Source organism: Pollachius pollachius (assembly GCF_949987615.1).
Source record: "Pollachius pollachius genome assembly, chromosome: 13".
NCBI classification, from domain to species: domain Eukaryota; kingdom Metazoa; phylum Chordata; class Actinopteri; order Gadiformes; family Gadidae; genus Pollachius; species Pollachius pollachius.
In genome coordinates, this window is record NC_136946.1 from 1,532,836 (window position 1) to 1,560,741 (window position 27,906).

The 27,906-nt window shown below is 43.7% G+C and overlaps 1 protein-coding gene across 17 annotated transcripts in view; it reads right to left on the reverse strand.

The window, feature by feature from the left end:
- LOC307085298 (uncharacterized protein) overlaps nt 1-27,906 on the reverse strand; it is a 196,059-nt gene that overhangs the window by 144,850 nt on the left and 23,303 nt on the right. For 9 of the 17 annotated variants that reach the window (XM_079750037.1, XM_079750041.1, XM_079750029.1 and 6 more), the window contains 3 exons: nt 5,923-6,039; nt 5,633-5,749; nt 5,337-5,453 (listed from right to left, as the gene is read on the reverse strand). In XM_079750037.1, the coding sequence (XP_079606163.1) occupies nt 5,337-5,453; nt 5,633-5,749; nt 5,923-6,039 (351 nt within the window). The other 8 variants (XM_079750046.1, XM_079750027.1, XM_079750045.1 and 5 more) reach the window with 8 other exon arrangements.

Below are 27,906 nucleotides of genomic sequence, written 5' to 3' on the forward strand. Positions count from 1 at the left end.
TATGTATTGTATTGTAACACATGTTATCAGTAAATCTCAAGCGATGTTTTGTATGTAATTAGAAGTTTTATTTAAATATTATGTATATTGTGTTGTGAGGAGAATAAATATCATAGCGATCAGGAAAACACTTTGCAAGCACGAGAACTAAAGGTACGGCCACACTGAACGCGTTACGCACGTAGGATTAGGCCTAACCTGCCGCTTCGATGACCTGATAGCCCGGGTTGGTGCCAGGATCTCCTGTCAGGACACCAACTACAGGCGCTCCATATCAGCTGCGGAGCTGCGGAGCTGCGGAGCTGCGGAGCGCCTGTCCTCTGTCCCTCTGCCAGTGACGTCGGGTCAAGCTCAACGCTGATTGGCTATCGTGGCATGTCTTCTGATATTGAACCTTGTGGTGTAACTGTTTGAACATTGGGTAAAACTGACCTGAGAGTTTCCAGTGTACAGTGTGGACTCCCCAGTCCAGCAGAGAGCAGCTTCACTCCTGAATCCTGCAGATCATTGGTACTCAGGTCCAGCTCTCTCAGACTAGAGGAGTTGGAGCTGAGAACTGAGGCCAGAGCTTCACAGCATCTCTCTGACAGATCACAGCCCTTCAGCCTTCACACAAAATAAAGAGGACAGGTTAGGAACTGTGATTAAAATAACATCCATCTTTAAGTTATTAAATAATGAAGGAATGTTATTGGTTAAACAAAAAATACTAAATAATTAGATGTATAAATGTTAAATTGTTGTTCAGTTGAGATTCAAAATGTTGAAAATGAATACTCCTATATTGCATTGTTCTGAATATTCTAATACATTACACGTTAATAGGACACCTACAGAGATGTTTTGTATATTATTATAACTAATATGTTTATGATATATTGTTATGAACCTACAGAGATCTTTTTCATATTATTTTAACCTTATATTCCAGTTTTATTTATATTGTGTAGTGTGTTTTGTAATACATGTTATTAGTGAACCTACAGAGATGTTCTGGAGGCTCTGATCACTGGCAGCAGCCTGAGAAGACCATCTTCTGAAGCAGAGTATTTTTTCAGGTCAAACACGTCCAGCTCTTCTTCTGATGTCAGTAAGATGAAGACCAGAGCTGACCACTGAGCAGGGGAGAGAGATCTGGAGAGACTTCCTGATGTCAGGTACTGTTGGATCTCCCTCACTAGGGAACAGTCGTTCAGCTCATTCAGACAGTAGAAAAGATTGATGCTTCTCTCTGGAGATAGGTCTCCTTCTATCTTCTCCTTGATGTAAGACACTGTTCCCTCATTGGTCTGTGACCTACTTCCTGTCAGTCGCAGCAGACCTGTTTTAATCTGAGTGGTCAGTGATCTTTTTTCCTGTCCCAGCAGACCTCGTAGGACAATCTGATTGGTCTCCAGAGAGAGGCCCAGGAGGAAGCGGAGGAACAAGTCCAGGTGTCCGTTCTCACTCTGTAAGGCCTTGTCCACACCACTCTGGCAGAGGAGGAGTTTATCTTTCCTGGAGGTTGAGAGCAGATTGACACCAGTATCGATGAAGGACAGAAAGACATAAAGGGCAGCCAGAAACTCCTGGATGCTCAGATGGACAAAGCAGAACACCTTGTCCTGGTACAGCCCACACTCCTCTTTAAAGATCTGGGTGAACACTCCTGAGTACACTGAGGCTGCTCTGATATCGATGTCACACTCTGCCATATCTGCCTCGTAGAAGATCAGGTTCCCTTTCTCCAGCTGGTTAAAAGCAAGTTTTCCAAGAGAAACAATGATCTTCCTGCTCTCTGAACTCCATTCTGGATCTGTTTCAGCCCTCCCATGGTACTTCCTGTCCCCCTGTATGGACTGAACCCTCAGGAAGTGGCTGTACATCTGAGTCACAGTCTTGGGCATCTCTTCGATCTGGGATTTTTTGAAGATGTCCTCCAGAACTGTAGCAGTGATCCAACAGAAGACTGGGATGTGACACATGATGTGGAGGCTTTGTGATTTCTTGACGTGGGAGATGATTGTGCTGGCCAGCGTCTCCTCTCTGAATCTCTTCCTGAAGTACTCCTCCTTCTGTTGGTCGGTGAACCCCCTCACCTCTGTCACCATGTCAACACACTCAGCAGGGATCTGATTGGCTGTCGCAGGGCGTGTGGTTATCCAAATGTGAGCAGAGGGAAGCAAGTGGCCCCTGATGAGGTTTGACAGCAGCACGTCCACCGCGGTGGACTTTGTGACATCATTCCATATCAGGTTGTTCTGGAAGTCCAGAGGAAGTCGACACTCATCCAGACCATCCAAGATGAAGACAACTTGGAACCGGTCGAATCTGCAAATTCCTGCTTCTCTGGTCTCAATGAAGAAGTGATGAAGAAGTTCCACCAAGCTAAACTCTTTCCCTTTCAGTAAATTCAGCTCTCTGAAAGTGAGGAGAAATGTGAAGTGTATGTCCTGGTTGGTTTTGCCTTCAGCCCAGTCCAGAGTGAACTTGTGTGTTAAGACGGTTTTACCAATGCCGGCCACTCCAGTTGTCATCATTGTTCTTATTGGTTGATCGTGTCCAGGTAAGGGTTTAAAGATGTCCTCACATCTGATTGGTGTGTCCTCCTTGATTGGTTTCCTGGAAGCGGTTTCAATCAGTCTGACCTCATGTTCCTTGTTGACCTCTCCACTGCCTCTCTTTGTGATGAAAATCTCTGTGTAGAAGTCGTTCAGACCTGTTGGCTGTCCTGCTTTAGCGATTCCCTCAAACACACAACTGAACTTCTTCTTCAAATGAGACTTGATTTTATGTTGGCACTCGACAGCAGCAAGTCCTAAATGAGAAAAAAACAGTAGACATCAGTTAGTGGATGGTGGTATCAGTGGGAACATGTCAATATTTCCTGTTGAATTATCAATTTCATGATATTTAGTGGCTTCACAACTTGGTCAGAAAAGCGGGTTGTGACAAAGACTGCATGTTCCAGATTCAAAATGTTTTTTCCACAGCAATGTGATTGGATTAATGCTAATAATAATGATTTTAAAATGGTGTAAAATGAAATGCTGATATAACAAGAAAGTGTTGCATCTCTTCCACAGAGTTATTCTGCTGTTGATCTGCAGCTTGTGTTTAATATTATTAATAATAATAATAACATGAATGAACATGAACATGAACATTGAATAACATTTTATTTCAAGGCACCTTTCATGACACCCAAGGTCGCCTTACAATTCATAAAACAATCTAGGGTCAAAAACAGCAAGAGCTGCATCGCCAACAGCATGATCAAAACAAGACAAAAGACCCAGGTAGGAGGGGGTAAGAACAGTGAGGAGACCCAGATAGGAGGGGGTAAGAACAGTGAGGAGACCCAGGTAGGAGGGGGTAAGAACAGTGAGGAGACCCAGGTAGGAGGGGGTAAGAACAGTGAGGAGACCCAGGTAGGAGGGGGTAAGAGCAGCAGTGAGGAGACCCAGGTAGGAGGGGGTAAGAACAGTGAGGAGACCCAGGTAGGAGGGGGTAAGAACAGTGAGGAGACCCAGGTAGGAGGGGGTAAGAACAGTGAGGAGACCCAGGTAGGAGGGGGTAAGAACAGTGAGGAGACCCAGGTAGGAGGGGGTAAGAACAGTGAGGAGACCCAGGTAGGAGGGGGTAAGAGCAGCAGCACAACGGGGATACGAGGCGAACCCACGGTAGGGGGTCATTACAGCGAGCAGGCCAGTGGGACAACATGTGTTTGAGGAGGGATTTCAATGTTGTCAGGGGTCTCTTTCAGTTCAGCTCAGAGCCCTAGCACCCACGGTGCTCAGAGCCCTAGCACCCACAGTGCTGAGAGCCCTAGCACCCACGGTGCTGAGGCGGGAGGTCGGGACGGTGAAGACCAGCTGAGGATGACGAAGGGAGCGGCAGGGCCTGTCCTCCTGGAGGAGGTCGGGGAGATAAGTGGGGGCCACGTTGTGGAGGGCTTTGTCGGTGAGCAGAAGGGTTTTAAGGTCAATCCGGTGTTGGACACTGAGCCAGTGTAGTTGGACGAGAATGGGGGTGATGTGGTCGGGGGATTTGGTGCTGGTAATGATGATGTTTAACATTCTGTAACCTGAGACCCCCACCATTACCCTACATATCCGGATCAAACCATTTAACCTGATACCCCACAACAACCCTACATATTGGATCAAACCATTTAACCCCAAAGAGGAAAGATTGTCTCCACATGGAAGTATGAAATGTATAAGTCTCACATTATGTCATTTAGTCTGAACAGAACAAATAATAATCTCCTACTGCTCATCAAAATGTGTATTTCTTCTCTGTTTTCAAAATAAGAGTCTCTTACCGCTCCACAGTCTGTCAGCCAGTTCCTCCTGGTTCATCTCCATCAGGCAGAGCTTTGTGATGTCCACCACTCCCTCTATGGCGCGCCTCCTCTGCTCCTCCTTCTTACCATCCACCTCCTCCACTCTCTGACCCTCTGAGCATTGTGGGTAATCTGAGAAGAGATCCCTCCAGAGCTTCTTCAGCTCCTTGTCTAGGAAAGCGTGTGCGTTCTCCTCAGCCCTCTGGAACAGAACAAACATCAAGGAGAACTTTACAATTACAATTAGGGCATTTAGCAGACGCTTTTATCCAAAGTGACTTACATCGGTTAATATACACATTGACACACCGACGACAGAGTCAACCATGCAAGGCGACAGCCAGCTCGTCAGGAGCAGTTAGGGTTAAGTGTCTTGCTCAGTGACACATCGACACTCAGCTAGGAGGAGCTGGGGATGGAACTAGTGACCTTTCGGTTACAAGGCAACTGCTCTACCTCCTGAGCTAAGCCGACCCACTTTACCCAACTTTACTCTGAACTAACTGAGGACATCAGAAGCATCTGTCCTGGATCCACGTCCCGCTGGACAAGAGATGCTTTCTAATGTCCATGGAGAGCTGAAGTCAAACGTCTTGGTGGACATTTACACACCTTGATCAGCTCTGTTTGATGCTGCTGTAGAGACTGAGCACTGGTAACCTTTGACCTCTTCTGCTGTCTGTGGGAAACACACACACAAACACACACACACACACACACACACACAATTATATTTCCCCAGACTTGTAGATATCAGTATCAGAAGAGTCTGATAACAACCAACTGGTCTGTTTTCCTCGTCTGTTTGAAAGTCCTACCTCTCCTCTCTGGAGGGGCGTCCATCTTTAGACACCAATGGTATATTCATAGAGTGGTCACTCTTCATGGAGACACAGCTGGGTCCAGGGGAGTCTGCTCTCTCCTGCTGGACTCTTCTAGAAAAACAAGAACCAAGATTTATGGACATTTGATAGAAGCTGTATCTTTATGATCTCTGATAAATCCTCACCTCTTCTCAATAGACTGATTGCCATCTTTAAACTGGTCAGGATGATCCATAGAGCAGTCACTCTTCATGGAGACAGAGCTGGGTCCAGGGGAGTCTGCTCTCTGCTGCTGCTCTGGGCTTCAACACACACACACACACACACACTTTAATTCTTCCTGCCTTGGAAACATCAGTACCAGTAAAGTCTGATAACAAGAGTCTGCTCTCTCCTGCTGGACTCTTCGAGAAAAACAAGAACCAGGATTTATGGACGTTTGATAGAAGCTGAATCTTTATGATCTCTGATAAATCCTCACCTCTTCTCAATAGACTGATTGCCATCTTTAAACTGGTCAGGATGATCCACAGAGCAGTCACTTTTCATGGAGACAGAGCTGGGTCCAGGGGAGTCTGCTCTCTGCTGCTGCTCTGGGCTTCAACACACACACACACACTTTAATTCTTCCTGCCTTGGAAACATCAGTACCAGTAAAGTCTGATAACAAGAGTCTGCTCTCTCCTGCTGGACTCTTCGAGAAAAACAAGAACCAGGATTTATGGACGTTTGATAGAAGCTGAATCTTTATGATCTCTGATAAATCCTCACCTCTTCTCAATAGACTGTTTGCCATCTTTAAACTGGTCAGGATGATCCATAGAGCCGTCACTCTTCATGGAGACACAGCTGGGTCCAGGGGAGTCTGCTCTCTGCTGCTGCTCTGGGCTTCAACACACACACACACACACACACACACACACACACACACACACACACACACACACACACACACACACACACACACACACACACACACACACACACACACACACACACACACACACAGCTTTAACTCAGACTAATGCTGGAGTCATGATGTGTCACTGCTGAGCTCTGAGATGGACAACAGTCACAGACAGAGAGATCCTCTTCTTACCTCTTAGCTTTGCTCCGGCGGCCATGTTCCCCAGACAGAGTGGTCTTAGAGGTAGAACCCCCCTCCTCTCTCTCCTCATCCATAGTAGACTGGAGACCTGGACACAAACACAACTCATCCATCACTTCATTTGCCTTTTCAACTTTAGCTGTTTATTGAGAGAGAAGATCATTGTGACTGCGTCACACTAAAGCATTATGGACGTCATAGACCATCAATATGAACCCCACAACATAACCACACTGCCCTCACTACAGTACAGATGTGTACAGCAGATGAAAGATGAATAATTAAACACTTTGGAGACTGTAACTGTGCTTAAACTACAACACAAAAAAGATATACAATAGACTTCAAAAAAAATGCATTGCGGTACAATTAAAAGTAAAGAACGTTACTTTTATTTGTGTCAAGTACAGTGTTATATTTGTATATGTTAGGCTATATATTGAGATGGCAGTGTGCGAAATACCCGTCAATATTTGGGATGTCCTCATCCCCAGGTTGTTGCGCAACACCAATCTAAATGTTCTCAATATGCAGTAGGCCTAGGCCATAACATTACAATATTTCAGGGATGCAAGCCAAGACAATCAGTCTATATCTATAGCCTACATGACAACACACACACACACACGCATGCACACACTTAACATTTATTGATAATCCGATATATAGTATTCGTAAAGCAACACTGATAGGAGCCTGCATTGGCTAAAATTGTTTGGATGCATGTTGTTTTATAACAAGGAGAGGCAAAGTTGTGCATTACAATGCAAACATGACAATAATTGGCACCAATCTGGTGCACTTAAAAGAGCAATCAACTGAATAAATGCCAGGTATATAGCCTATCGGACATGGGCACACCTTTAGTGCACTTACAAATAAGAGCCTGCAGTACGACCAATCGTGACATTATTTAACCATCCATCCACAGCCAATACGACCAGACAGATACATCATTGAACACACACACAAAGCCCACAACAAGCCAAACATCAGCACGGCAGGTGCGCAGGGTAAGGACGCTAAGGCCGGTCAGTGGAGCCCCGACACAGGTCACCTCGTCTCCCAGTCAGGGGGTGGATCTAGATGCTTTTGTGATGACTTTCCTGCAAAAGTCATATTCATGTGTGTGTTTGTGCGTTAATGTCTGTGTGCATGTTTGATTGTGTGTGTGTGTGTGTGTGTGTGTGTGTGTGTGTGTGTGTGTGTGTGTGTGTGTGCGTAGGAATGTACATCTGGAGGCTATTCTGTCCCCGCGTGGCTTCAGGCCTCCGACCGCAAGAACCACTATCACTGGGGTGGTCTTCAAGGTCAGGACACCCCAACACACAAACACACACACACACACACACACGCACACACACACACACTCTTACCAATTAAACATCCACAAGCAGATAATATGCGATCAACTTTATGAATCCCACACGGGGGAATCACTTGTTATTGCAGCTCAAGAGTCAAAAGTACAGCGAAAGAGAGATTAGGGGAAAAATACAAATTCAAAAAAATACAAAATAAATGTACAAATGAAATATGTCTTTCTCTGTCTCTCTATATGTGTGTGTCTGTCTGTCTGTCTGGCTGTGTGTGTGTGTCTGTGTGTGGATCTAGAGGCTAGTCTATCCCCGCGTTGCTTCAGGCCTCCAACCGCAAGAAAGATGGGAACCACTATCGCTGGTGTGGTCTTCAAGGTCAGGAACCCCCAACACACACACACACACACACACACACACACACACACACACACACACACACACACACACACACACACACACACACACACACACACACACACACACACACACACAGGGAATGTTTGAATCCAAACCGTTTTCCATTGGAACCCAATGTGAGTTCTGTTCCGTTCCTGGACCAGAGGTTCCATATAAAAACGCCCTCAACACAGTGAAACTAGTTATTGATGTTCTGACCCATATTCCTTTATTCAGACAGGTTGTCTCTAAGAGATCAATATCTCTTTTACAGCAGGAACCTGGAAACAGCATTTGTAATATGTTTTCTTTCCATTAAATAAAGTTGCCTTATAGGAGAAACCTTTCAGTCTCTTCGTTTTTTTTAAATATAAAATAAAAATGGCATGTAACATGACAAGGCAATTTGAATCTACTGAAAGTTAGTCTCAAATTATAAGTCTCCATTTTCCCATTGTAGTTGACATAAAAATCTCTAGAAGCCAATAGTTCGAGCCCCCTTCCTATGGAATAGGCTGCCACAAGTGATCAGGGAAGCTGACTCTGTGGAGCTATTCAAAGGAAAGCTCAAAACGCACCTCTACGATCTTGCATTTGGAACATAGGATTGTGAAAACGATTGTGAAAATGCGAAGTGAAGACCACTCTGGTTGTTTGTGTTGTTAATGCAGTATACATTCCCGCTATGTACTGTTCCGTTCTAATTCACTATTCTGTCTGTTCTAGCATGTTGCGGTGACTGGACTGGATGCCTGGACTCTCCTCATGGTCAACCGGCCAGCACCACATCACCATTTTTGTGCATGTATTTACCTGTATGTCAATTATGGCACCCATTGCACTCCTGACCATCCCTGGAAGAAGGATCCCCCACTATGCGTTTCTTCTCAAGATTTCTTCCTTGCTAATTTCAAGGGAGTTTTTTCTTGCCCTTGTGGGGGCTTGGGTAAAGGGGGGTGTCATAAATATTTGACTTGTTAAGCCCTTTGAGACTGTAATGGTGATTAAGGGCTATACAAATAAAATTGAATTGAATTGAATTGAATAGTTAAGTGGTTATTGTTTCTTTCCATTAAATAGTATTGTCTTGAGCAGGCCCTGCAACTGAAAATGTAGGCTATGAATTAGAAGAGCTTTAGGATTTGCCAATGTCCAGCAGGTCACCCTAAAATGGACTAGAATGCAGAATGACCCCCAAACCCCCTCTGGGCTAAGGCCCGGATGTACACAAAGTCTGGCTCCGCCTCTGGACTCCATGCTGGAAGGTTCTGGGTTCGATCCCCAAAGCCCACAGTCTAAGATGTAGCATTCTACAGAGCAGAAATCTTAAAAATGTTCAACCTACTGATAAGATTCAAAGTTATTCATATTTATGATCTATCACAGATAAGAGTGGACTACAGTATCTTAATTTTCTTCCTACAGTGATAAAGTGAGCCACACCAAACCATCAGACTCATAACAAGGAAATGGTGAACCAACCAGTTGGACCAGTTCCCCTCCCAGCTCATACTTCTCCCAGACTAACCTCTTAGGCGGCTGATCCATGACCTCATTCAGTGATGAATAGTAATCACTATTAAATATGAAGAATGGACAGAGAGCTCTGTCCACTCTGAGTACAGAATACTCAGAGTGCACAGAGTACTCAGAGTGGACAGAGTACTCAGAGTTCACACACACACACACACACAGAAGAAAAAAAGTCACAAACGGTCTACTCTTCTGCAGTCTGTGATTCACTTAACACCAGCGGTAGTAAAGTGGATCATTTTGCTAGGTCTGTTTTGAAACCTTTGAAAAGGTGCACTGCAGCCCCACCTGCTGGTGAGAGGATGTAAGTGGGATTGGCTGAGCTGAAGAACACGAACCAGTCGTCACCAGTGACTTCTGTGTTGAGGCGGTCGCGGCAGTGTTAATTCACCTTGAAGGTCATGTCCCTCTCATACGAGTGATGCTCTCAGATATAGAGATATATATATAATTATTCAATAGTAATTTTGACAAATAGCAATGAATGCATACATTGACTAACGTTTTTAACCATGTGGCTTTACAGGAAACTAACCATCAAACTATTGATAAGATTCAAAGTTATTCATATTTATGATCTATCATGGATCAGAGTGGACTACAGTACCTTAGTCGTCTTCCTGCTGTGATGAAGTGAGCCACAACAAACCGTCTGACTCATATCAAGGAAATGATGTCCAACCAGTTGGACCAGTTCCCCTCCCAGTTCATACTCCTCCCAGACTGATTTTATATGCGCTGTGTTTTTCCGCTCGCAGGGGGCTGTTGTCTCTGTTAACTTTGGACAAGAGGCAGGGTGGTCTATCCCAGACGCAGTTTCATAAACCCTCTCATTCTCAAGGAGGGCAGGACCATATATGGACTTCCTTGTGTGGTACGACATCACAACCACATCTGTGATGTGGGCAAACAGAGTACAAGACCCAGTACAAGATGACGTTTAAATGTCTCCACTAACCAAGATTCCTGTCTGAATAATGTAATCATAATACTGGACTGCAATATATAAAATATATCTTCATTCTGTCCCAAGTACCTTTAAAGTCCCCCAAGGCCACAAGAAGGCACAAGAAGAAAAAGTAATTCTTAACTTCAACCTGACAGCTGACTCCATAGCTGCATCTTATAGAGCAGGAATCTTAAAAATGATCAACCTACTGATAGGATTCAAAGTTATTCATATTTATGATCTATCACGGATAATAGTGGACTACAGTATCTTAGTCCTCTTCCTGATGGACCAGTTCCCCTCCCAGTTCAAACTCCTCCCAGACTAACCTTGAATAGGCGGCTGATCCATGACCTCACTCAGTGATAAATTATATCAGCTTAATGAAGCATGGACAGCTCTGAGCTCTGTCCACTCTGAGTACAGAATACTCAGAGTGGACAGAGTACTCAGCGTACACAGTACTCAGAGTACACAGAGTACTCAGAGTGAACACACACACAGACACGCACAAGGACGCCACCATGGGCGGTGAGGCTCTCGTACCTCTGGAATCTCCCGACACCATTACAGGTCTTACTTCACTGGACACCATTTTATGTATTGGCAGTTTAGGTGTCATGACGCTGGTGACGGTGTTGTCTCTTCACCCTGCTCCACCTAGGGAACACAACACAATGATAACCCCACTTTACTACACAACACAACGATGATCCCACTTTAGTACACAATACAACACAACGATGATCTCACTATAGTACACAACACAACGATGGTCTCACTTTAGTACACAATACAACATAACGATGATCTCACTTTAGTACACAATACAACACAACGATGACCTCACTTTATTACACAACACAATGATGATCTCACTTTAGTACACAATACAACACAATGATGATCTCACTTTAGTACACAATACAACACAACGATGATCTCACTTTATTACACAACACAATGATGATCTCACTTTTTGTTGTGTAAAAAGCACACCATGTGACCCAGGCAGCCAATCAGGTCACCCAGGCAGACTGTCTCCAAACCAGTCAGATCAGTCCTAGGCCAGCAGCCATCTTGGTTCTACACGCTAGTTGGGAGGGGAACTGAATAAGGATTCATACATTCTATTATTTGATCTGCAGAAAGATTATATCTCTGTTTTCTTGACGTTAAACAAGACATATTATGGTGTTTTCCCAAAAGTAAACAAAGTATTTGACTTCCAGAAAACATGTTTTTGAAGCTGTTTGCCTGAAATAGCTTTTAGGAAAAAATAATTCTCCTACTAGTATTCCCCTCTGTTTCAGTCCCTTCAGAATGCACTGTTTCTGGTGTCTGCAGTAAATGAGCTGCTGCCCATTGACCAATGAGCTGTAAGAGTGAATCAAAGCATGGAGAAAGGGATTGTTGACGTTTGCGGACTCCTGGAGCTCTATATCTATATAATATAATATAATAATATTGTACATGGGTATTTATACAATATTATATCTAATATCAAGGCCAAAAGCTATGTGCACCTTGGATGATATTATGAATCATAAAGACTGCGTCTGACGTCTCCACAACAAGTAAAGACTCGTAGTGGGGGATATCTCGGCCATGGTTGAGAAGAATTGGGGGAAAGGAACTTTGGCCTTGACTCTCTGAAGTCCATGAACCGCGACATGGAGGAGAAAGGGATTGTCAGCCAAGCTCACACAGATACACACACACCTACACACACACACACACAGATCTGACTGGGGATAGGAGAGGTTAATTCACTTGAGGTGGCAAACAGGTTATGTTTTATAACTGTTTATTCTCTTGCCAGAAGGAATATCTAGACTAGGCTACTTATACATATTTGTGAATATTTTTACTTTTATTTAATTTATTTTACCCAAAAATTATATTCAGGGCTAATTAAATAAAATCCGGGGCTTTAGCCCCGAATAAAACAGCATAGTGATGCCCCTGGGATCTGGGTTCAGGGTCTGTGTTTAGGATGTCTGGGTTTAGGTTCTGGGTTCGAGCCTTATTAACCAGGTAAACACGCGTCCTGCCGTCCTCTGAGCTCCAGGAAACGCACCAAGTTCCAGGTGGTTAATATTTAGCTCTGACCTCGTTTGCTCAATACATTCATGATCCAAAATCCGACGGCAGCTGACCTCAGATCTGGTGAACTGGGCTTTTATTTCTTTCACTTCGTACGTTTTGACCAATCCGGTTGCTGGAGGCAGAGTTATTTGCAGACAAACTAGACCAGCACATGAACATTTTAAAATGTAAATACACACACACATTCCTGTACAATTAATTGAGGTGTATGACAGCTCCCTCTGCTGGACAGTTTGGACAACAGTCTCACACCAAACTACATTTTCCGTTTGAACCAACGTAGCTATAGTACATTGACAGTGTTGAGAAGGATACTTTTAAAATGTATCCAGTTACAGAATACATGCCCAAAAATGTAATATGTAACGTATTCCTTATCATCACTCAATCTGAGTCTTGTATTCTGAATACTTGGATTACTTCCACATTGAAGTGCATTGTATAATGGTAGGAACGCGGCATCAAATCCTGCTTACTAAACAGGCCTATACTGGTGTGTTCTTCTGTTCAAACTGGCTGAATGTGTCCCTGAAAGTGCACTATTTTATATAATTTGCTGTAGTGGAACAAAGACTATAAGGGTATGTTCATGCGAAAGATATTTGCTATTACATCTGTAGCTGCCCTTGACATCAATATAACCGGAGAGTCTCTGACGGGTGCAACCTTTTATTGTAGAATTCTTTTGCTGATATAGCACCGTGAAACTAGAAAAAGTAACACAAAATGGTTGCACTATTACACAAATATATTAACATCAGTGCAGTACAATTTCCATGTTCACAAATAAAAGAATGACAGAAAACATTTCAGCACAATAAAGAAACTTAAACGTGTGCATTATTTGCTTCACTTACATAAAGACACCAAACTTAAACATAATCACACTAAAGGCTTACAATAAACCAACATACCTCGCTCCGCTTGCCAAGGGTGCAAGACGAGGGAAAATTGAGAGGGAAAAGTTGCATTCACCGGACATTCACGGGTCAGCTGTTAGCTTGCTTCATACGCTATTCACAGACATAAACGGCATAGAAATACGACCGGTGTAAGACACACAAACTATAAAACTTACATACAAAATGTTTCAATATGAACCCAACATTTATATAACCAAAGTACAGGCTTTAAGACACATTAAACTTACATTTTCGACGCGACTACGTGCGAGACACGCATCGCCGTGAATGCTGCTGTGCGCCTCTGAAAGGGTACCGGGTGAAACGAAAACAAAAGGTTCCGGGGCGCAATACAGGTGGATACACAATAGGACCGTTACAACATCTAACATATTTTTCACTGAACTAAGTGCATAGGTGTTGCCTATAAAATCGCCTTAAAATAGCGAGAGAGAGAGAGAGAGAAAAGATCGTTCAATCATTGGACAAAAAGGTCTGGGGCGGTAGTGGAGCGGTCGAACTCCTTCTCCCTCATCCTGGTGCTAAATGTGTTAAATGCATCCGCATTTTTATGTGTTCTTTCCAGCATACGTTCCCAGACGGTCCGACAATTTGCTGCTAGTCTTGGAGTTACCTGTTACGTCCAAAGAGCAGTGGCGGAGCCAGAATAATTTTATAGGGGTGGCCAGACTGGGACCAAAATTCACATAGTGATGGCCACATAAATCAGAAACATGATTGTTTTCATTAAGCATCTAAAGTCGGCTTTACCTGATAGTAACAGGCCTTTTCATACCACTGACATGGCTACCAGGCAGCGGAAAAAACTGTACTAGTTTATTCTCACTATTCTAGTAGTCCCAGTCCCCAATCTCATTTTACTAAATTGATGCAGTTAACTTAAAACATACCCATCTAGAGAAAATAAGTCCATTATTTTAGTGTCTCATTTCTCCTAGGACAAAATCACAGAGTCAAAGAGTCAAAAATAAATGAATTGATGTATTTACCATCTCTTAACAAAATAAATTATACACTAACTTATGATAATGATCAATCTAGAACCTATGCAAGTTGTATTCTTCGGTTAAATTGGCCAAAGTGATTAACAAAGTCATCCAGGTTAAGTGATTTCACTCTTCGAGACTCAACACTTAGAACTCCCAAATTGCTCAATCTATTGTCATCCATCCTTGCTCTCAAGAATGATTTGATCAGTTTAAGTGCAGAGAAGCTTCTTTCACACGTAGCAGTGCTAACGGGAATGGTGACTGCAATTTTACACAACCTAAAAAGCTCATGGAAAACTTCACAGCATGGCTTGAGGAATTTTGTCACATCTAATATACTCAAGGGATTTTCCAAGCCTGCTTGGATTTCTCGATCCAATATCCGCCTGAACTGGTGTAATTCATGACGGATATCATCTGTATTGCAGTCATAAAGTTCTGCAAACGGAAGCAGCGCTTCCTCATTACAGAAGTGATCACTTTTGGGATTTAAGGCCTCAATGCCGCGCATGACATCACAATGTGCCCTAGAAAACCTTCGTTCAATTTCACTCAACATCACATTGATGGTTTTGTAAAATATCTGGCTTCGGAACACGTCTTTGTTTTTTTCTGAACGACCACCTAGTGTGGACATCACATGTGAATTATCTAGCCTTTTGCTCAGTAGTGTTCTTCTTTGGCTGGGCTGGACTTCTATGTTGCACTGTTGTGCTGTATCAATGACTTTATTCCATAACCCATCGAAGTACTCTTCATTTCTGAAAGTTTTGAGATTATGGACCAGTGCCTCAACCAAGTCTATAGCTAGACCAAGGTCAATGTTTTGACTCTGGAGTGCCTCTGATAAGCATTTCACCTCCCTAAAAAGCTTGGTGAGCATTACCAAGAGTACCACAAACTCCAGGTCAATTAAGGCCAAAAGGCTCCGTGCCTCAACTGAACGGTCACCACTTTCACTGACATCTATCTCCTCAAGTACACAAATGATGGCTGGAAGCCTATCAAGGATGGTTTGGCATGCCTTCTGCCGACAGGCCCAACGTGTGTCACTCAATTTTTGTAGCTCCTTAGGAGGGGCTCCTTCATACAAACGTTTCTGCGTATCCAGCCACTTTGAGTGAATGTATGACCCAGACATGAAATTGTACAATTTCTGTACAGCAGAAAAGAAGTTTTCAACCTCAGGGACAATCTTTACAGTGTCTACAAGCACTAAATTCAGACAATGTGCATTACAATGCACATAGAAGGCTTTACTTGCCAGCTCCTTCATGCGAGCCTGAAGGCCATTGTTCTTTCCGCACATGACTGACACCCCATCATATGCCTGTTCAACAAGATTTTGTTTATATTCCAGGCCATACCGCTCAAGTATGTTAACTATTCTCTGAGTCAACGCAGCAGCATCGAGTTATTTTAATGCCTCAAAGTGAAGAAAGCTCTCTTTCACTTCTCCACGATAATAGTATCGTAGCACAAATGACATCTGTTCCTTCTTACTAACGTCTTCTGGTTTCGTCTGCCATAAGAGCAAAGACCTGGGACTCTTTCACTTCTTTGATGATGGTGGATCGCACCATCTCAGCCAATTTATCCAAAACCTCGTTTTGGATTTGATGGCTGGTGTATTTTGCATTTTGCACGCCATTCACTTTCTTTTCAACTACGGGGTCACGATTTGCAAGAAGCTCCAATATTGCAAGAAAGTTACCCCTGTTGTCAACTTCCTCACTTTCCCTATGGCCTCTTTGGGCAATGTTTTGTGTGGCGGTTAACAATAACACCTCTGCAACACTTTTAATGTAATGACAATTTTCTTGAACGAGTTTTGAGTGGTCCTGAGACAATATATTCAACAGAGAGGTGTTCTCTTGTCCAGCCTTCTCAAAATTTCTCCAAGCCAACACTGCATTGCTGTGTGCCTCTGATTTTGCATGGGCAGCAAAGCCCCCATCCTTGTACATGGCCTTTTTCCAATTTCTAAACCCTATACCAGTGAAGGTAATTTCAGAATTTGGAAGGCCAAAGTGCCTACAGGCGTAACAAAACACAGCATCCTTGCACACAGAGTATTCAATCCATGCGTGTTGCGCATACCATGAGGCATTAAAATTTCTTCTCCTATCACCAAATGCGGTCCTAGGAAAGCCTTTGAGCCGTGGCTGGACGGGGGCATCCACTCTCGATCTAGAAATGTCTAAGACGAGAACAAGATCTATAAGCCATCAACCATGCACAACATGCACACATATGAATGTGTTTTATATACCCAAAGGAGCCTCTTCCACCACAGGATTAGTCATCTTGTCCTGTTGATCATCCAGGCACGGTCTGATGACACCTGTCAGTGTAACCACGAAATAAAAATATAGCTGCGAGCAGCAATGTGGGGGTCAAGCAGACTAGGACTCCATAAACTTATTTTGGTGGACAGACATAATCGGTTAGGTGGCTACATGATGACCGTCTCAGTAATTTCACCTACAATGAAAGCTATTAAAAAATGGTTATCACAATGAAAATACATTGAAGTTGGTTTCTAAGGGCCGGAATAGACTTGCTGCTAACAACACCCCCCCAAGGTTTTGGTGATGCCCAATTATATGAGCATACTATTTACCTTGTGAAGTGCTAGGCATGGGCTGTGTTGCAGCATCACTGTCAATGTCTGAAACATACAGTCGTCATGGTAAGTCAACAGTCATCATGGCAAGTCTTAGTGTTTTTATACAGGTATTTCAAGTACATCAAGCACAATAATATATCATATAACACATATTGTCTGTGGAAGACAGAATTCTGCACACATGGAGGGCTTACAGTCAGAGTGAGTTGTACCTGTAGGTTTGTGTCCTTGAGAGATGAGGTAGTCTGACTCGCTCTCACTCTCAGGCTGCACCTCGCTCGCAGTGTCTCTCTCCCTCACTCTCAACCTCTTACTCTCGTCCTGTCTTACCACATCACTGTCCCGTGTTTCCTTACTTGGCTTTTTTCCTAAAGTATGAGGTAATTTTTCTTTTCATTCTGCCTGACAGGTGAAGAGAGCAGATATACAGTATATCAACCACATTATTGAATAGGGGTTTAGATCATGCCCACAGGCAGCTTGCAAGATAACATACATCATTTAATCTTGGAACAAAACACTGATGCTACTGCTGCTGGCCACTCAATGATAGATTTTGTAACAAATAAACAAACAAACAGAAATCTTCATTCTATGATACAATTGTGAGGCAACAGTTATAATGAATCACTACATGGGTATTATTCTCAGAGCCTTATCTAGACACACAGCATGGCGATTTGAATAGTTTTCGCTTAGCATGCTAGCGCTAGTGAGCTTAATTACATTGCTAATTTAAGCAAAACCTTTCGACACTATCGTTTTCAAAAGAATGATCTTAAACGTAAAAAACGTACTTACCTCACACTCTGTGGGCCGAAACCTCCTCCACACGTGTTAGATAGCCTCTAGAGTTGCATCCATCCATGTGGGATCCCGCACAAGCTTTGGAAGCTCCTGTTTTGTGTTGCGGTAAAATGCGTCCTTAAGGGAACGACAACTATGCGAAAATAGCGTTCCGATTATTATTTTTTTTTTTGGCCCCGGTCGTAGGTGTGGCCAGCATGGTGGCCGAAGTTTGACGAATGGCGGCCATGGCCAACCCTGGCCACCACGTGGCTCCGCCACTGCCAAAGAGGCATATATTTTGTAGAACTGGAGCGGACCGAGGTGCGTTCGCTTTCACATCTCAAGCGAACCGAGACCAGCTGTTCAGGGAGGTCTCGGTCGGCTGATTTGGTTCACATCGAAGTGAGGTGGTTGCATTCACACCAACGTACCCAACCAAGGCACCAAACTCGTTTAGTGTGCACTAAATGCTGTTGGTGTTAAAGCACGAATAAACTGCTGAAACAGAAGTATCGTCATGTAATCCATTGATTTCAACAATGTAACTTTTCTAAATAGCAACTATTTAAATTGTAACTAACGGAATACAGTTAGCTATAATTTGTATTCTGAATACGTAACGCCGGTACATGTATTCCATTACTCCCCAACACTGTACATTGATGTGAGACTGGGTTGGTGCAGAGTGGTAGATATAACAGAGTGGCGACACTTCCATTGGACTCCGTTGTAGCGCCTACTTCCGGGGTATGGAGCCTCGAATAGTTCCAAACAACCATTTTACGGCGTAGGAGATCATTCATTTCCATTGCTGGCCGCCGAGTAACTTCTGAGGTACATTGATTAAATAGCTACCTCTTTTGAATTATCAACTGTCTATATTGTATCAGAGGCCCTTTATGATGCATATACTGATATTTATTTGTATATGAACAGCGTAATTATATATATATTTGTCTTGGTAGACGACCGTTTGCCTGCTAGTTTGTTAGCTCAACTTCGCCATCTGTGAAGGTATCTCCAGGGGTAAATTGATTAAATAGCTACCTCTTTTGAAATTTCAGCTGTCTATATTGTATCAGGACCTTTATGAGGAATATACTGATATTTATTTGTATATGCACAGCGTAATTATATATATTTTTATCTTGGTAGACGACCGATTGCCTGCTGGTTTGTTAGCTCGACTTCGCCGTGTGATGGTATCTACACCAACAATTACAAAGTTCAGTAGTGAATCTAACTTTTAGTTAGTTAGTTATTATATTATATTATTATTATTATTATATTATTATTATTATATTATTATTATTATATTATTATATTATAGGATAATTTAGGTTGATTTAAGGATGGGTTTTATGATGCGATAGCTAGTAGAAATAACAGTGTGTTTGTTTAATTATATCGTGGAAAGGGTGATGTTCAGCACATGAAGCCCTACAGATGCCGCCGCTTCAACAATGCTGATTATGATGGGCAGTCAATTTAACCTGTATGGCTTTTTCGTTTTAACTTCTTGTTGACTGAATTGTTTCTCTTTCTTAGTGCCAAATTGATTCTTTCTTAGTGCCAAATTGATTATTTTTTGTTTTGTAAGAGCCCTCTGCTCTCCTTCTCATTATTTTTTCCTTTTTAGTTGCCTTATTAGGTGAAAAACTCATTATTCCACCAAAAAAAATCAAGTCATTGTGAGATTTTACATGTTTTATACACAGAAATTAGTGTGACTGCTGATGCTGTTGGTGGATGCTGTTGGTGGCTGCTGGTGGTGGCGGCTGACGACGTTTGCTGATGGTGGTGGCTGGTGCTGGCGTTGGCTGCTGGTAGATGCTGCTTGTTGTGACTGCTGGAATAAGAGGAGGCTGGGGGCTGCGGACGGTGGGCCAGGAATGGAGAGGCCAAATACATCCATGGCAATCAGTAAGCCGGTTGGCAGTGGCCTAGATGTTATGACCTCAGGTGAGGAAGTCTGCTTTGTTGAAATTGCCTTCTTAGTCTGACTCTTGCTTCCAAGGTACCCCTTATTATGCTTGTTTACCTTCCTCTCAGCCCTGATGCAGTTTGACTGAATCCTTAACCTCAGCCTGATATATGTTGACAAGATTTTTTTTTTCAGCTCATGGCATGAGGGAAGGTTGCTGTCCAGACCCATGGCCTCTCTTTCCAGCTGAACCACTACATTGGAGGACTGCATGAGGGAATCACTCGTCTGAGAACGGAACAGCTGCTCCACGTTCTGCAGGAGAGTGAACACCTCATCGGATGGACGGTATAATGCTCCCCTTTTAAATTCTTTTAATTCAAGTAATGCAGCTCTCTCACTTGCGGTGTTGGTGACTTTTTCCACCAGTGCACACTTGCATTCCTCACAGAGTGAGAAGCCGATAACCCTCTTCACTATGTATCCTGCCAGGTGGTAGAGGACACAGGACTCGGTCTTTGTCATGTCAGGTGGTGATAGGTCTAACAGCTGCTCCACTCTCACAACCTCAGAAGCACTGCAGCTGCTGTTCTGGGTGTCCAGGAAGTCCGCCAAGTGGTCTGATGCATCATCCAGGTAACTGCCAGTATGTGCTGTGGAGAGGAACTGCCCTACAGTGACAGCCCGTAGTGCATAGTGGAACTCCACAGGTGTCGGGACAGAGTTCCTCTGACGTATGCAAGAAAACGTATTTTCTAGGCAGTCCTGTGTGAACCGGCTTGTGAGAACAAATTTGTGCCCTTGTCTCAACAAAGTCATAATTCTCTACACTTACAATTATTATGCCCTTTGAAATGCTAGCAAGTGATCTGAACATTAGTTACGTTACATAGTTTGTGACTGTTGCTGACTGTCAGTAAGTTTTGACGGCTGACCATTGCCATCCATTTTTTCCTGCGCTCTTGGTCCTTGGGGAAGCCATACATGTGGTAACCCTTCTCGGACCGATTGGAGAATCCAAATGCTGCACAGCCAACCATGGTATGACCATTTATCTATAAAATGTTAGTTGTAACCAATGAATCATGACACCATTGAAGATCACAGAGCGGGTAACAACTGTTCCTCAACCACTTATGCCCCGACTTATGAGAATAGGTTAGAGTTCATGACCAAACGAGGATCCTCCCTCCTAAACCCATTTTGAATTTGCTCAGGGCTATTATAAGTATTGTAATGGCATAAAGCATAGTATATTTGCAACGTTATATGTTAATGGTTTGCCCTAAGTATATAGTGTTCCCTGCTGTGTCCATTGTTGAATCTGTTCACACAATCGCAATCACTTGTTCTTGTTGTCACACTAATTGTTTAATAAAAAAAATACAATTTCATTCATCCAAGCGTAATGAGTTGTTATTCTTTAATATATTTGATACTTTGTGTGGCTTATATCTTTAAATGATCATGGTAGAACATCTTGAATACTTTGATTAAAAAACAGATGTAAGGTAAAAGTTAAGGTTAGGCCAGTATGCTAACACGAACGTGAAGCTTTCCCCCCAAAACTTAAAAACGTATCTAATAGCTTTCAGTTGTCCCCCTACCACTCTAAAACGGACATTTATAAATATGCAATAATGCAATAATGCAGTAAAAAAATAATAACAGTCAGACAAATACTTGTATGTGTTTTTTCATTCATATTTACCATTCAATATTGAAATCTCTGCTGTCGTCCCATAGAATAACATTGAAAGCGGGCGTGTTTGGAACTATTGAGGCTTACATGAACCACGTGACAACCACGTGACCACCCTGTCTGCGAGATCATAGCGTGTCGCAACTCTCTCTCTATAGCTCTGGGTTGGTGGTTTGAACGTGTTGTAGTAGCAGAGAATGGCCTGTGGGGGCAGTATGTACATTGTTAAATACATGAATTTAGTAGAAATATGGATGTTCTATATTTTTACAGAATGGATTATGTGAACATTGCTGAATAACAATCATGTATATTAAATGTATTGCAGGAGTTTAGCTTGACATTAACCAAGTTAAAGGACAATTAATGAACCGCACCAAACATGCAGAAGTCAATGTAGGATTTTAATATACAGTATAAACAAAAACACTTGACATATGTTTAATACATACTTTTGTAAAGTAAAGCAGAGGAAAACATTTTCCCAAATTAATCATTTCAAAATGTCCACCATTCAGAAAGCAACTGAAGAGGTTTGTGTAAAAACAGTCCTCCCTGACCAGCTCTGTCCCTGACTCTAAACCCTGACTCTCAACCCTAACGCTGAACCCTGAGGGCAGGAAGACGCTCCTTCAGTGTAAAGGTTCAAAAAGACAGTCCTTCAGAGTAAAGGTTCAAGAAGACACTCCTTCAGAGAAAAGGTTCGAACCACGGAGAAGGAAGAAGAAGGGGAAGGAGTAGAGAGTAGTGAAGTAGTGAGGTTAGTGACAGACGTGAGGGAAAGGTGTGTGGAAGCACACGGGTACATGTGGGGTCAAGAAGATCACTCCCGCTGGAGGTCATTGATCCATCAGCCTCAGACCACTGAGCTCAGCAGGTCTTCTGGAGGACGAGGTTCAGATGAACTGAGGAGACGGGACCAGCAGGATGTCAGGATCAGGTGGGGTTCAGCTCAGGTGTGTCTGCCCCCGACCAAACAGGATCAGGTGAGGTTCAGCTCAGGTGTGTCTGCCCGGACCAAACAAGGACATGGATTAGGTTCAATATTCAAAATATGCAACATTATCTGAACCAAAGAGACGTCATTAAGGAGCAGGCAGGCTTTAGGGCGCCTTGCTCAAGGACGCATCACTGTATTCTGAGGACTTGAACCCGGCACCATTGGTCTGAGAGTTGAATCCCCAACCCCTTACCCAGTCCACTATGTCCAGATAATGCAAAGTTACGAGGAATCCTTGATGGTAGAGTCCTGGTTGTCCTCAGGATTTGCCTTTCAGATGTACAGCTTCTCCGTCAGTCCTCCAGATTCCTGGTCTGGTTACAAACGTAATTTGTCTCTAATGTAAGGTCACAAACACAGTAGTAGTATGTCTCTAATGTAAGGTAACACACAGTAGTAGTTTGTCTCTAATGTAAGGTCACAAACACAGGAGTAGTTGGGCTCTAATGGCGTGTAACAAAGTAGCAGCTGTAGTTTGTCTGGTAACCAACCACAGTAGTATGCCTTAACTTGTACTGGACAAACTAATCCTGCGTTACATCAAGTCCACTCTGTTTACTTTATACAAACTGACGAGGATCCTTGTTGGTAGAGTGATGTCGTCCTCCAGAGTCTTGGCTCCTCCATCAGCTCTCCTCAGCAGAGTCCTGGTCTGGAACAAACAGCACAAGTCTGGCCCCAACATCTGGTAACAAACATGTAGTTTGTCTTATTTTTAAGCCCTTTATTTCCACTTTGTTAGGTTAATACAAACTTACAATCCTTGTTGGTAGAGTGATGGTCATACTCCAGCGTCTCAGCTCCTCCACCAGTTCTCAGACAGAGTCCTGGTCTGGAACAAACAGCGGAAGTCTTGCTTCAACATGTAGTAAAACAGATGTAGTTGTCTGGTATATTAACAAACGCCGGTAGTTTGTGGTAGCAGTATTCTACGAGAAGTGGCAGTGAGTGTGACGATCACTTCAGAGTCAGGCTCCATCTACCCCACGACAGACATCCTCCACCAGGCAGGGCCTCCATCAGCTCCTCCACCAGGCAGGGCCTCCATCAGCTCCTCCACCAGGCAGGGCCTTCAGCACGGCTCCTCCATCAGGCAGGGCCTCCATCAGCTCCTCCACCAGGCGGGGCCTCCATCAGCTCCTCCACCAGGCGGGGCCTTCAGCACGGCTCCTCCGTCAGCTCCTTCAGCCATGGATTCCTGGTCTGGTTACAAACCCAGTTGGTCTCAGCAGTAAATCACCTGGGGACGCAACACACCCCACCTCCTGCATCTGAGGTTCACTTGTAAAATGGAAGACGAATTTAAACATATTTAACGCTTAAATTAGACATCGTCTGCAGATTGACGCGTTCAGCAATTCATCCACTACGGTCGTAGCAGCACTAGTAACAATAATAGCTCATATGACTCCTACATAACCCCATTATGAATTAACTGAAATCACAGCTTGGCACAGATTTAAAGTCATAAGAGGATCAAAACCAGACGTAATTACACAGGACTTAAGTGTTTCAGATTAGCTTGGTGATGGTTACCCTCTGGTCCGGCGCTGCAGGCCCCTGGTCTCCAGCCTCAGTCTCCGGTCCATCCTGGCACCACAAGCCTCCGGTGCCCAGCCTCTCAGCCTCGCCTTTCAGCTACAGCAGCAGGGTTATATCAGCATATGCCCAACAATAAACTTATTTGACTCATCCGAAACCGAGCTACACAATTAATTTAACTATTATTTTATAGCTCAAGGCTAGAGAGACCAGACATGAGCATCCCGCTTTGTGAATGAAGACAGAGCAGTCCACAAGTTTAAAGAAGTGGTTCAGCCCATGCATTGAAACTGACCTGAGAAGACTCTACTCACACACCAGAGCACTGACCTGTTCTGGAGGACTTCTGACAGGAGGTGGAGGTCTGGCTCTGGTCGAGGAGGTGGAGGTCTGGCTCTGGTCGAGGAGGTGGAGGTCTGGCTCTGGTCGAGGAGGTGGAGGTCTGGCTCTGGTCGAGGAGGTGGAGGTCTGGCTCTGGTCGAGGAGGTGGAGGTCTGGCTCTGGGTGAGGAGGTGGAGGTCTGGCTCTGGGTGAGGAGGTGGAGGTCTGGCTCTGGGTGAGGAGGCAGACATCTTGGGACAAACTACATTACCTACTACGTTACCTGTTCAACCTTGTACTGTTCTAGAGTTTCTTCTACTGTAACATGTGGGAAAGACATTATTTTAGCTTTGATATTATCCAGTTGGTAACTCAGTACCAAAGTCATTGTTTAACGTCATTCCATTGGGTAGGGTTTAACTTCTGTGGCAATTAATGACACCAGATATTTAGAACGTACAAAAGCTGAAGTAACAAAGAACGCTAGGCAGCATCGATATTAAATCAAATTTACTCAGCCATATTCAGGTGCAGGGTTCCGTTGAAGAAATGCCAAATTGTCTTCCACCTTGAAATGATTTTCAGCCTTCACTGACGGTCAAATGGGCCCACAAGTAAAACGCTTTTTGTACGCAGCGAGAGTTCCGTCAACGTGCTTAAAAGTATGGTGCAACCATCGGAAATTAACATATTGTGCAATGTACGCGTCAGTATGTATTTAATGTCAAACTTAAGTTGTTTAAGATAAGGGGCAACAATTCCCAATGGAAACCGACGGAAAAATAGTTTGTTGGCAACGGCCTGAGGATACGCAAATACAATCCAGAACGTCCCACTAGATTCCCTCAGGTGACTCACGTCCAACTAACTGCCAGGTGGGTTCTTATGGTTGTCAAGACTACAACGTTCTATGCTAACCATTGAGAGTAAATCAAGTGACCGTACTCAGAACCTTCCACGGCGGGAAGCACAAACCGTCCGACTGGATTCCGAACATTCCGGCCGGAACCAACCAAAGAAAAAAAAAATCAGAACCAGCGCCTCAACTTGAGCTGAACGGAGGAAGATCCTGAAGTCCAGCGATGGTCTTCATTAAAACACAGCCAACAGACTTACCTTGATTTGATCTGTTAGTTGCTGTTGGTCATTACTACTATTCAGTGTACCTTTACATTATAATGCACCCAGTGTGTACAAGTTATACCACTCAAAACCATACGAAGAACAGCACTACCATGTACATCCTACAACAACTTTAAACCTCAAATCCTTGCCTAAAAACAATGGAATCATTCAATACAAAACAGTGTCTACATTTTACAATAAACAATTATCTAGATTATTCAGGGTACAAACCATACAGATCAAATCTAAACGTTGAGCTCAGAGAGCCGACCATAGCCCTGCAACATCACCCTGACCGACTCATCACCAACAGCAAATCATACCAGTCAGCCAACACATGTACAGGTCCAGTGGGAAGTGGGCATTTGAGCGAAAGGACTGCCCAAAATAAAATGAAGCCCAACTCCTGAACTATCTAACCATCTTCATGGTTTAAAGATTTACAGACTTGACATGCAATTGTGTTCTAATCACCTTTGTCTGCTCCCTCGTTACTTATAAAACTCTACATCGCCATCGCTAGAGTGTTGCATCCTACTCATGAGGGTGTGGTCTGAGTGAGCAGAGATGCATGCTGGGATACAGTACTGTCTGAAGTCTTCAGTTCTATGGACACGCCCCTCAGGAGAAACCAAGTGTTTGAGAATCTGTCGTGACATCAGTTACATGAGCTGGAATATCCTTCAAGATGGTACCAGGATTCTCAGAGGAGATAGGCCAAGAGGAATATGTGAGGGTTCTTCCTCTCAGCCAGTGGAACACAACAACGGTCTTCAGAGTTACATGGAACACTTTGAAACGTTCTACTCTACCTCACTACAGGTCTGAAGGTCAACTTGAATATCCATTGAGGTCCCTTTCCAACTTCAGACTCTCCTTGTGGAATGCCTTTAGGTGTCCATCCTCCATTGATCCTGATTGGTGTAGTCCTAGTTTGAAGTCACTGATATGAACACGCCGCTCACGTCCTTTTTTCACTTGATTTGGATACTCTCCTTCCTGCTCAGTGTGTTGGATATCGCTCCAGAGCATCGCTCCGGGCTCTTCATGTCTAATGGAGGCCTCAAGCAAACGTGTGGCCGTCCATCAGGTATGATTTAGTTGACCATTTCAAAATCCCAAGCCAATCACACAGACCCCCGTATGAACATTATCAATGTCAAAGCAAGCAGGAAGCACAGACGTAGAACGCAGGACACACACACAGAACCCCATGCCGGGTGTGAGTGGGACACACACATGCACACAACCACACTAGAACCATAGCAATGCTCAAAAATCATCCATCTCATGTCAAACCCACACACACACCACTGAGCTATAAAAGGCCAAACACTCATGCAGGGTAAAAACCTCATGCCAAATATCATTCCATCATCCACCCCAAGCTCTCCTGCCAGGACACCCAGAACAGAAAAATCATTGTCTCCAGAGACATAAATTATGTACAACATTCTTCAGTGGCGTCCCACATTGGTGATGGATTATGCTTGGTGCCTCCAAAATGTGTCCCAGGTTGATTCAACGTCTCTGAAGTCATGCGTTTGTAGTGCAGTGGTTTCCTGAATGAGGGGCCTTAACAGATGCAAGCGGTGCAGCTTTAGTCAGCCTGAGGACAGGAAGGAGGTCATCTGTTCAGAAGACCACCCAGTGGAGGGGGGTGGCTCGTGAGGAGCAGGATCCATCTTTGAATGGCCCCGATTAAGACCTTCTTGGAAATGAAACTGTTCCTGAGGAGTCACGATGCCTGGAGGGGACTGTTGAATGTGTTCCATGGTTCTCTGTGTCAGACTGAAGTTGTGTTTTAGTCGTTGAGATGAGGAGCCCCCCTCATCTCCCCCTGGTGTTTCTCCTTCTGAATCCCTGTCTCCATCTTAAAGAACATTCTAGTCGATGTAAATGACGTCACAACGGTTTCTCAAACACTTGGTTTCCCCTCAGGGGGCGTGACTACAGACCTGTAGACTTCAGACAGCTCTGTATCCCAGAGTGCACCTCTGCTCACTCAGACCACACCCTCATCAGTAAAGCAACACTCATGGGATGAAGATGAGTAGCTCAGGAGAGTAGCTGGAAAGAAGACTGAAGAAATCAGAACCCAAACCATTACCTCAGCTTACAACAATAACTTAGAACCTGTAACCATTTTAACAAACCATTACAACCAACATAAACCAAACGCCTAAGTAACCCATGAACCCATAAAACATCCTTACTACTCAGATCAACCTTTAGCCAACGGGTTAACTCACCAGGAAGCTAAAATACAGCAATGTGCCCAAGAGTAATAAGAAACTAATGACTTACAGTTCGCAGTCCATCTTCATGTTTAAGTTGGGATACTCACAGAACTGCAGTTAAATATCCATGATAGACCTTTGAAGGAACAAACAGTTT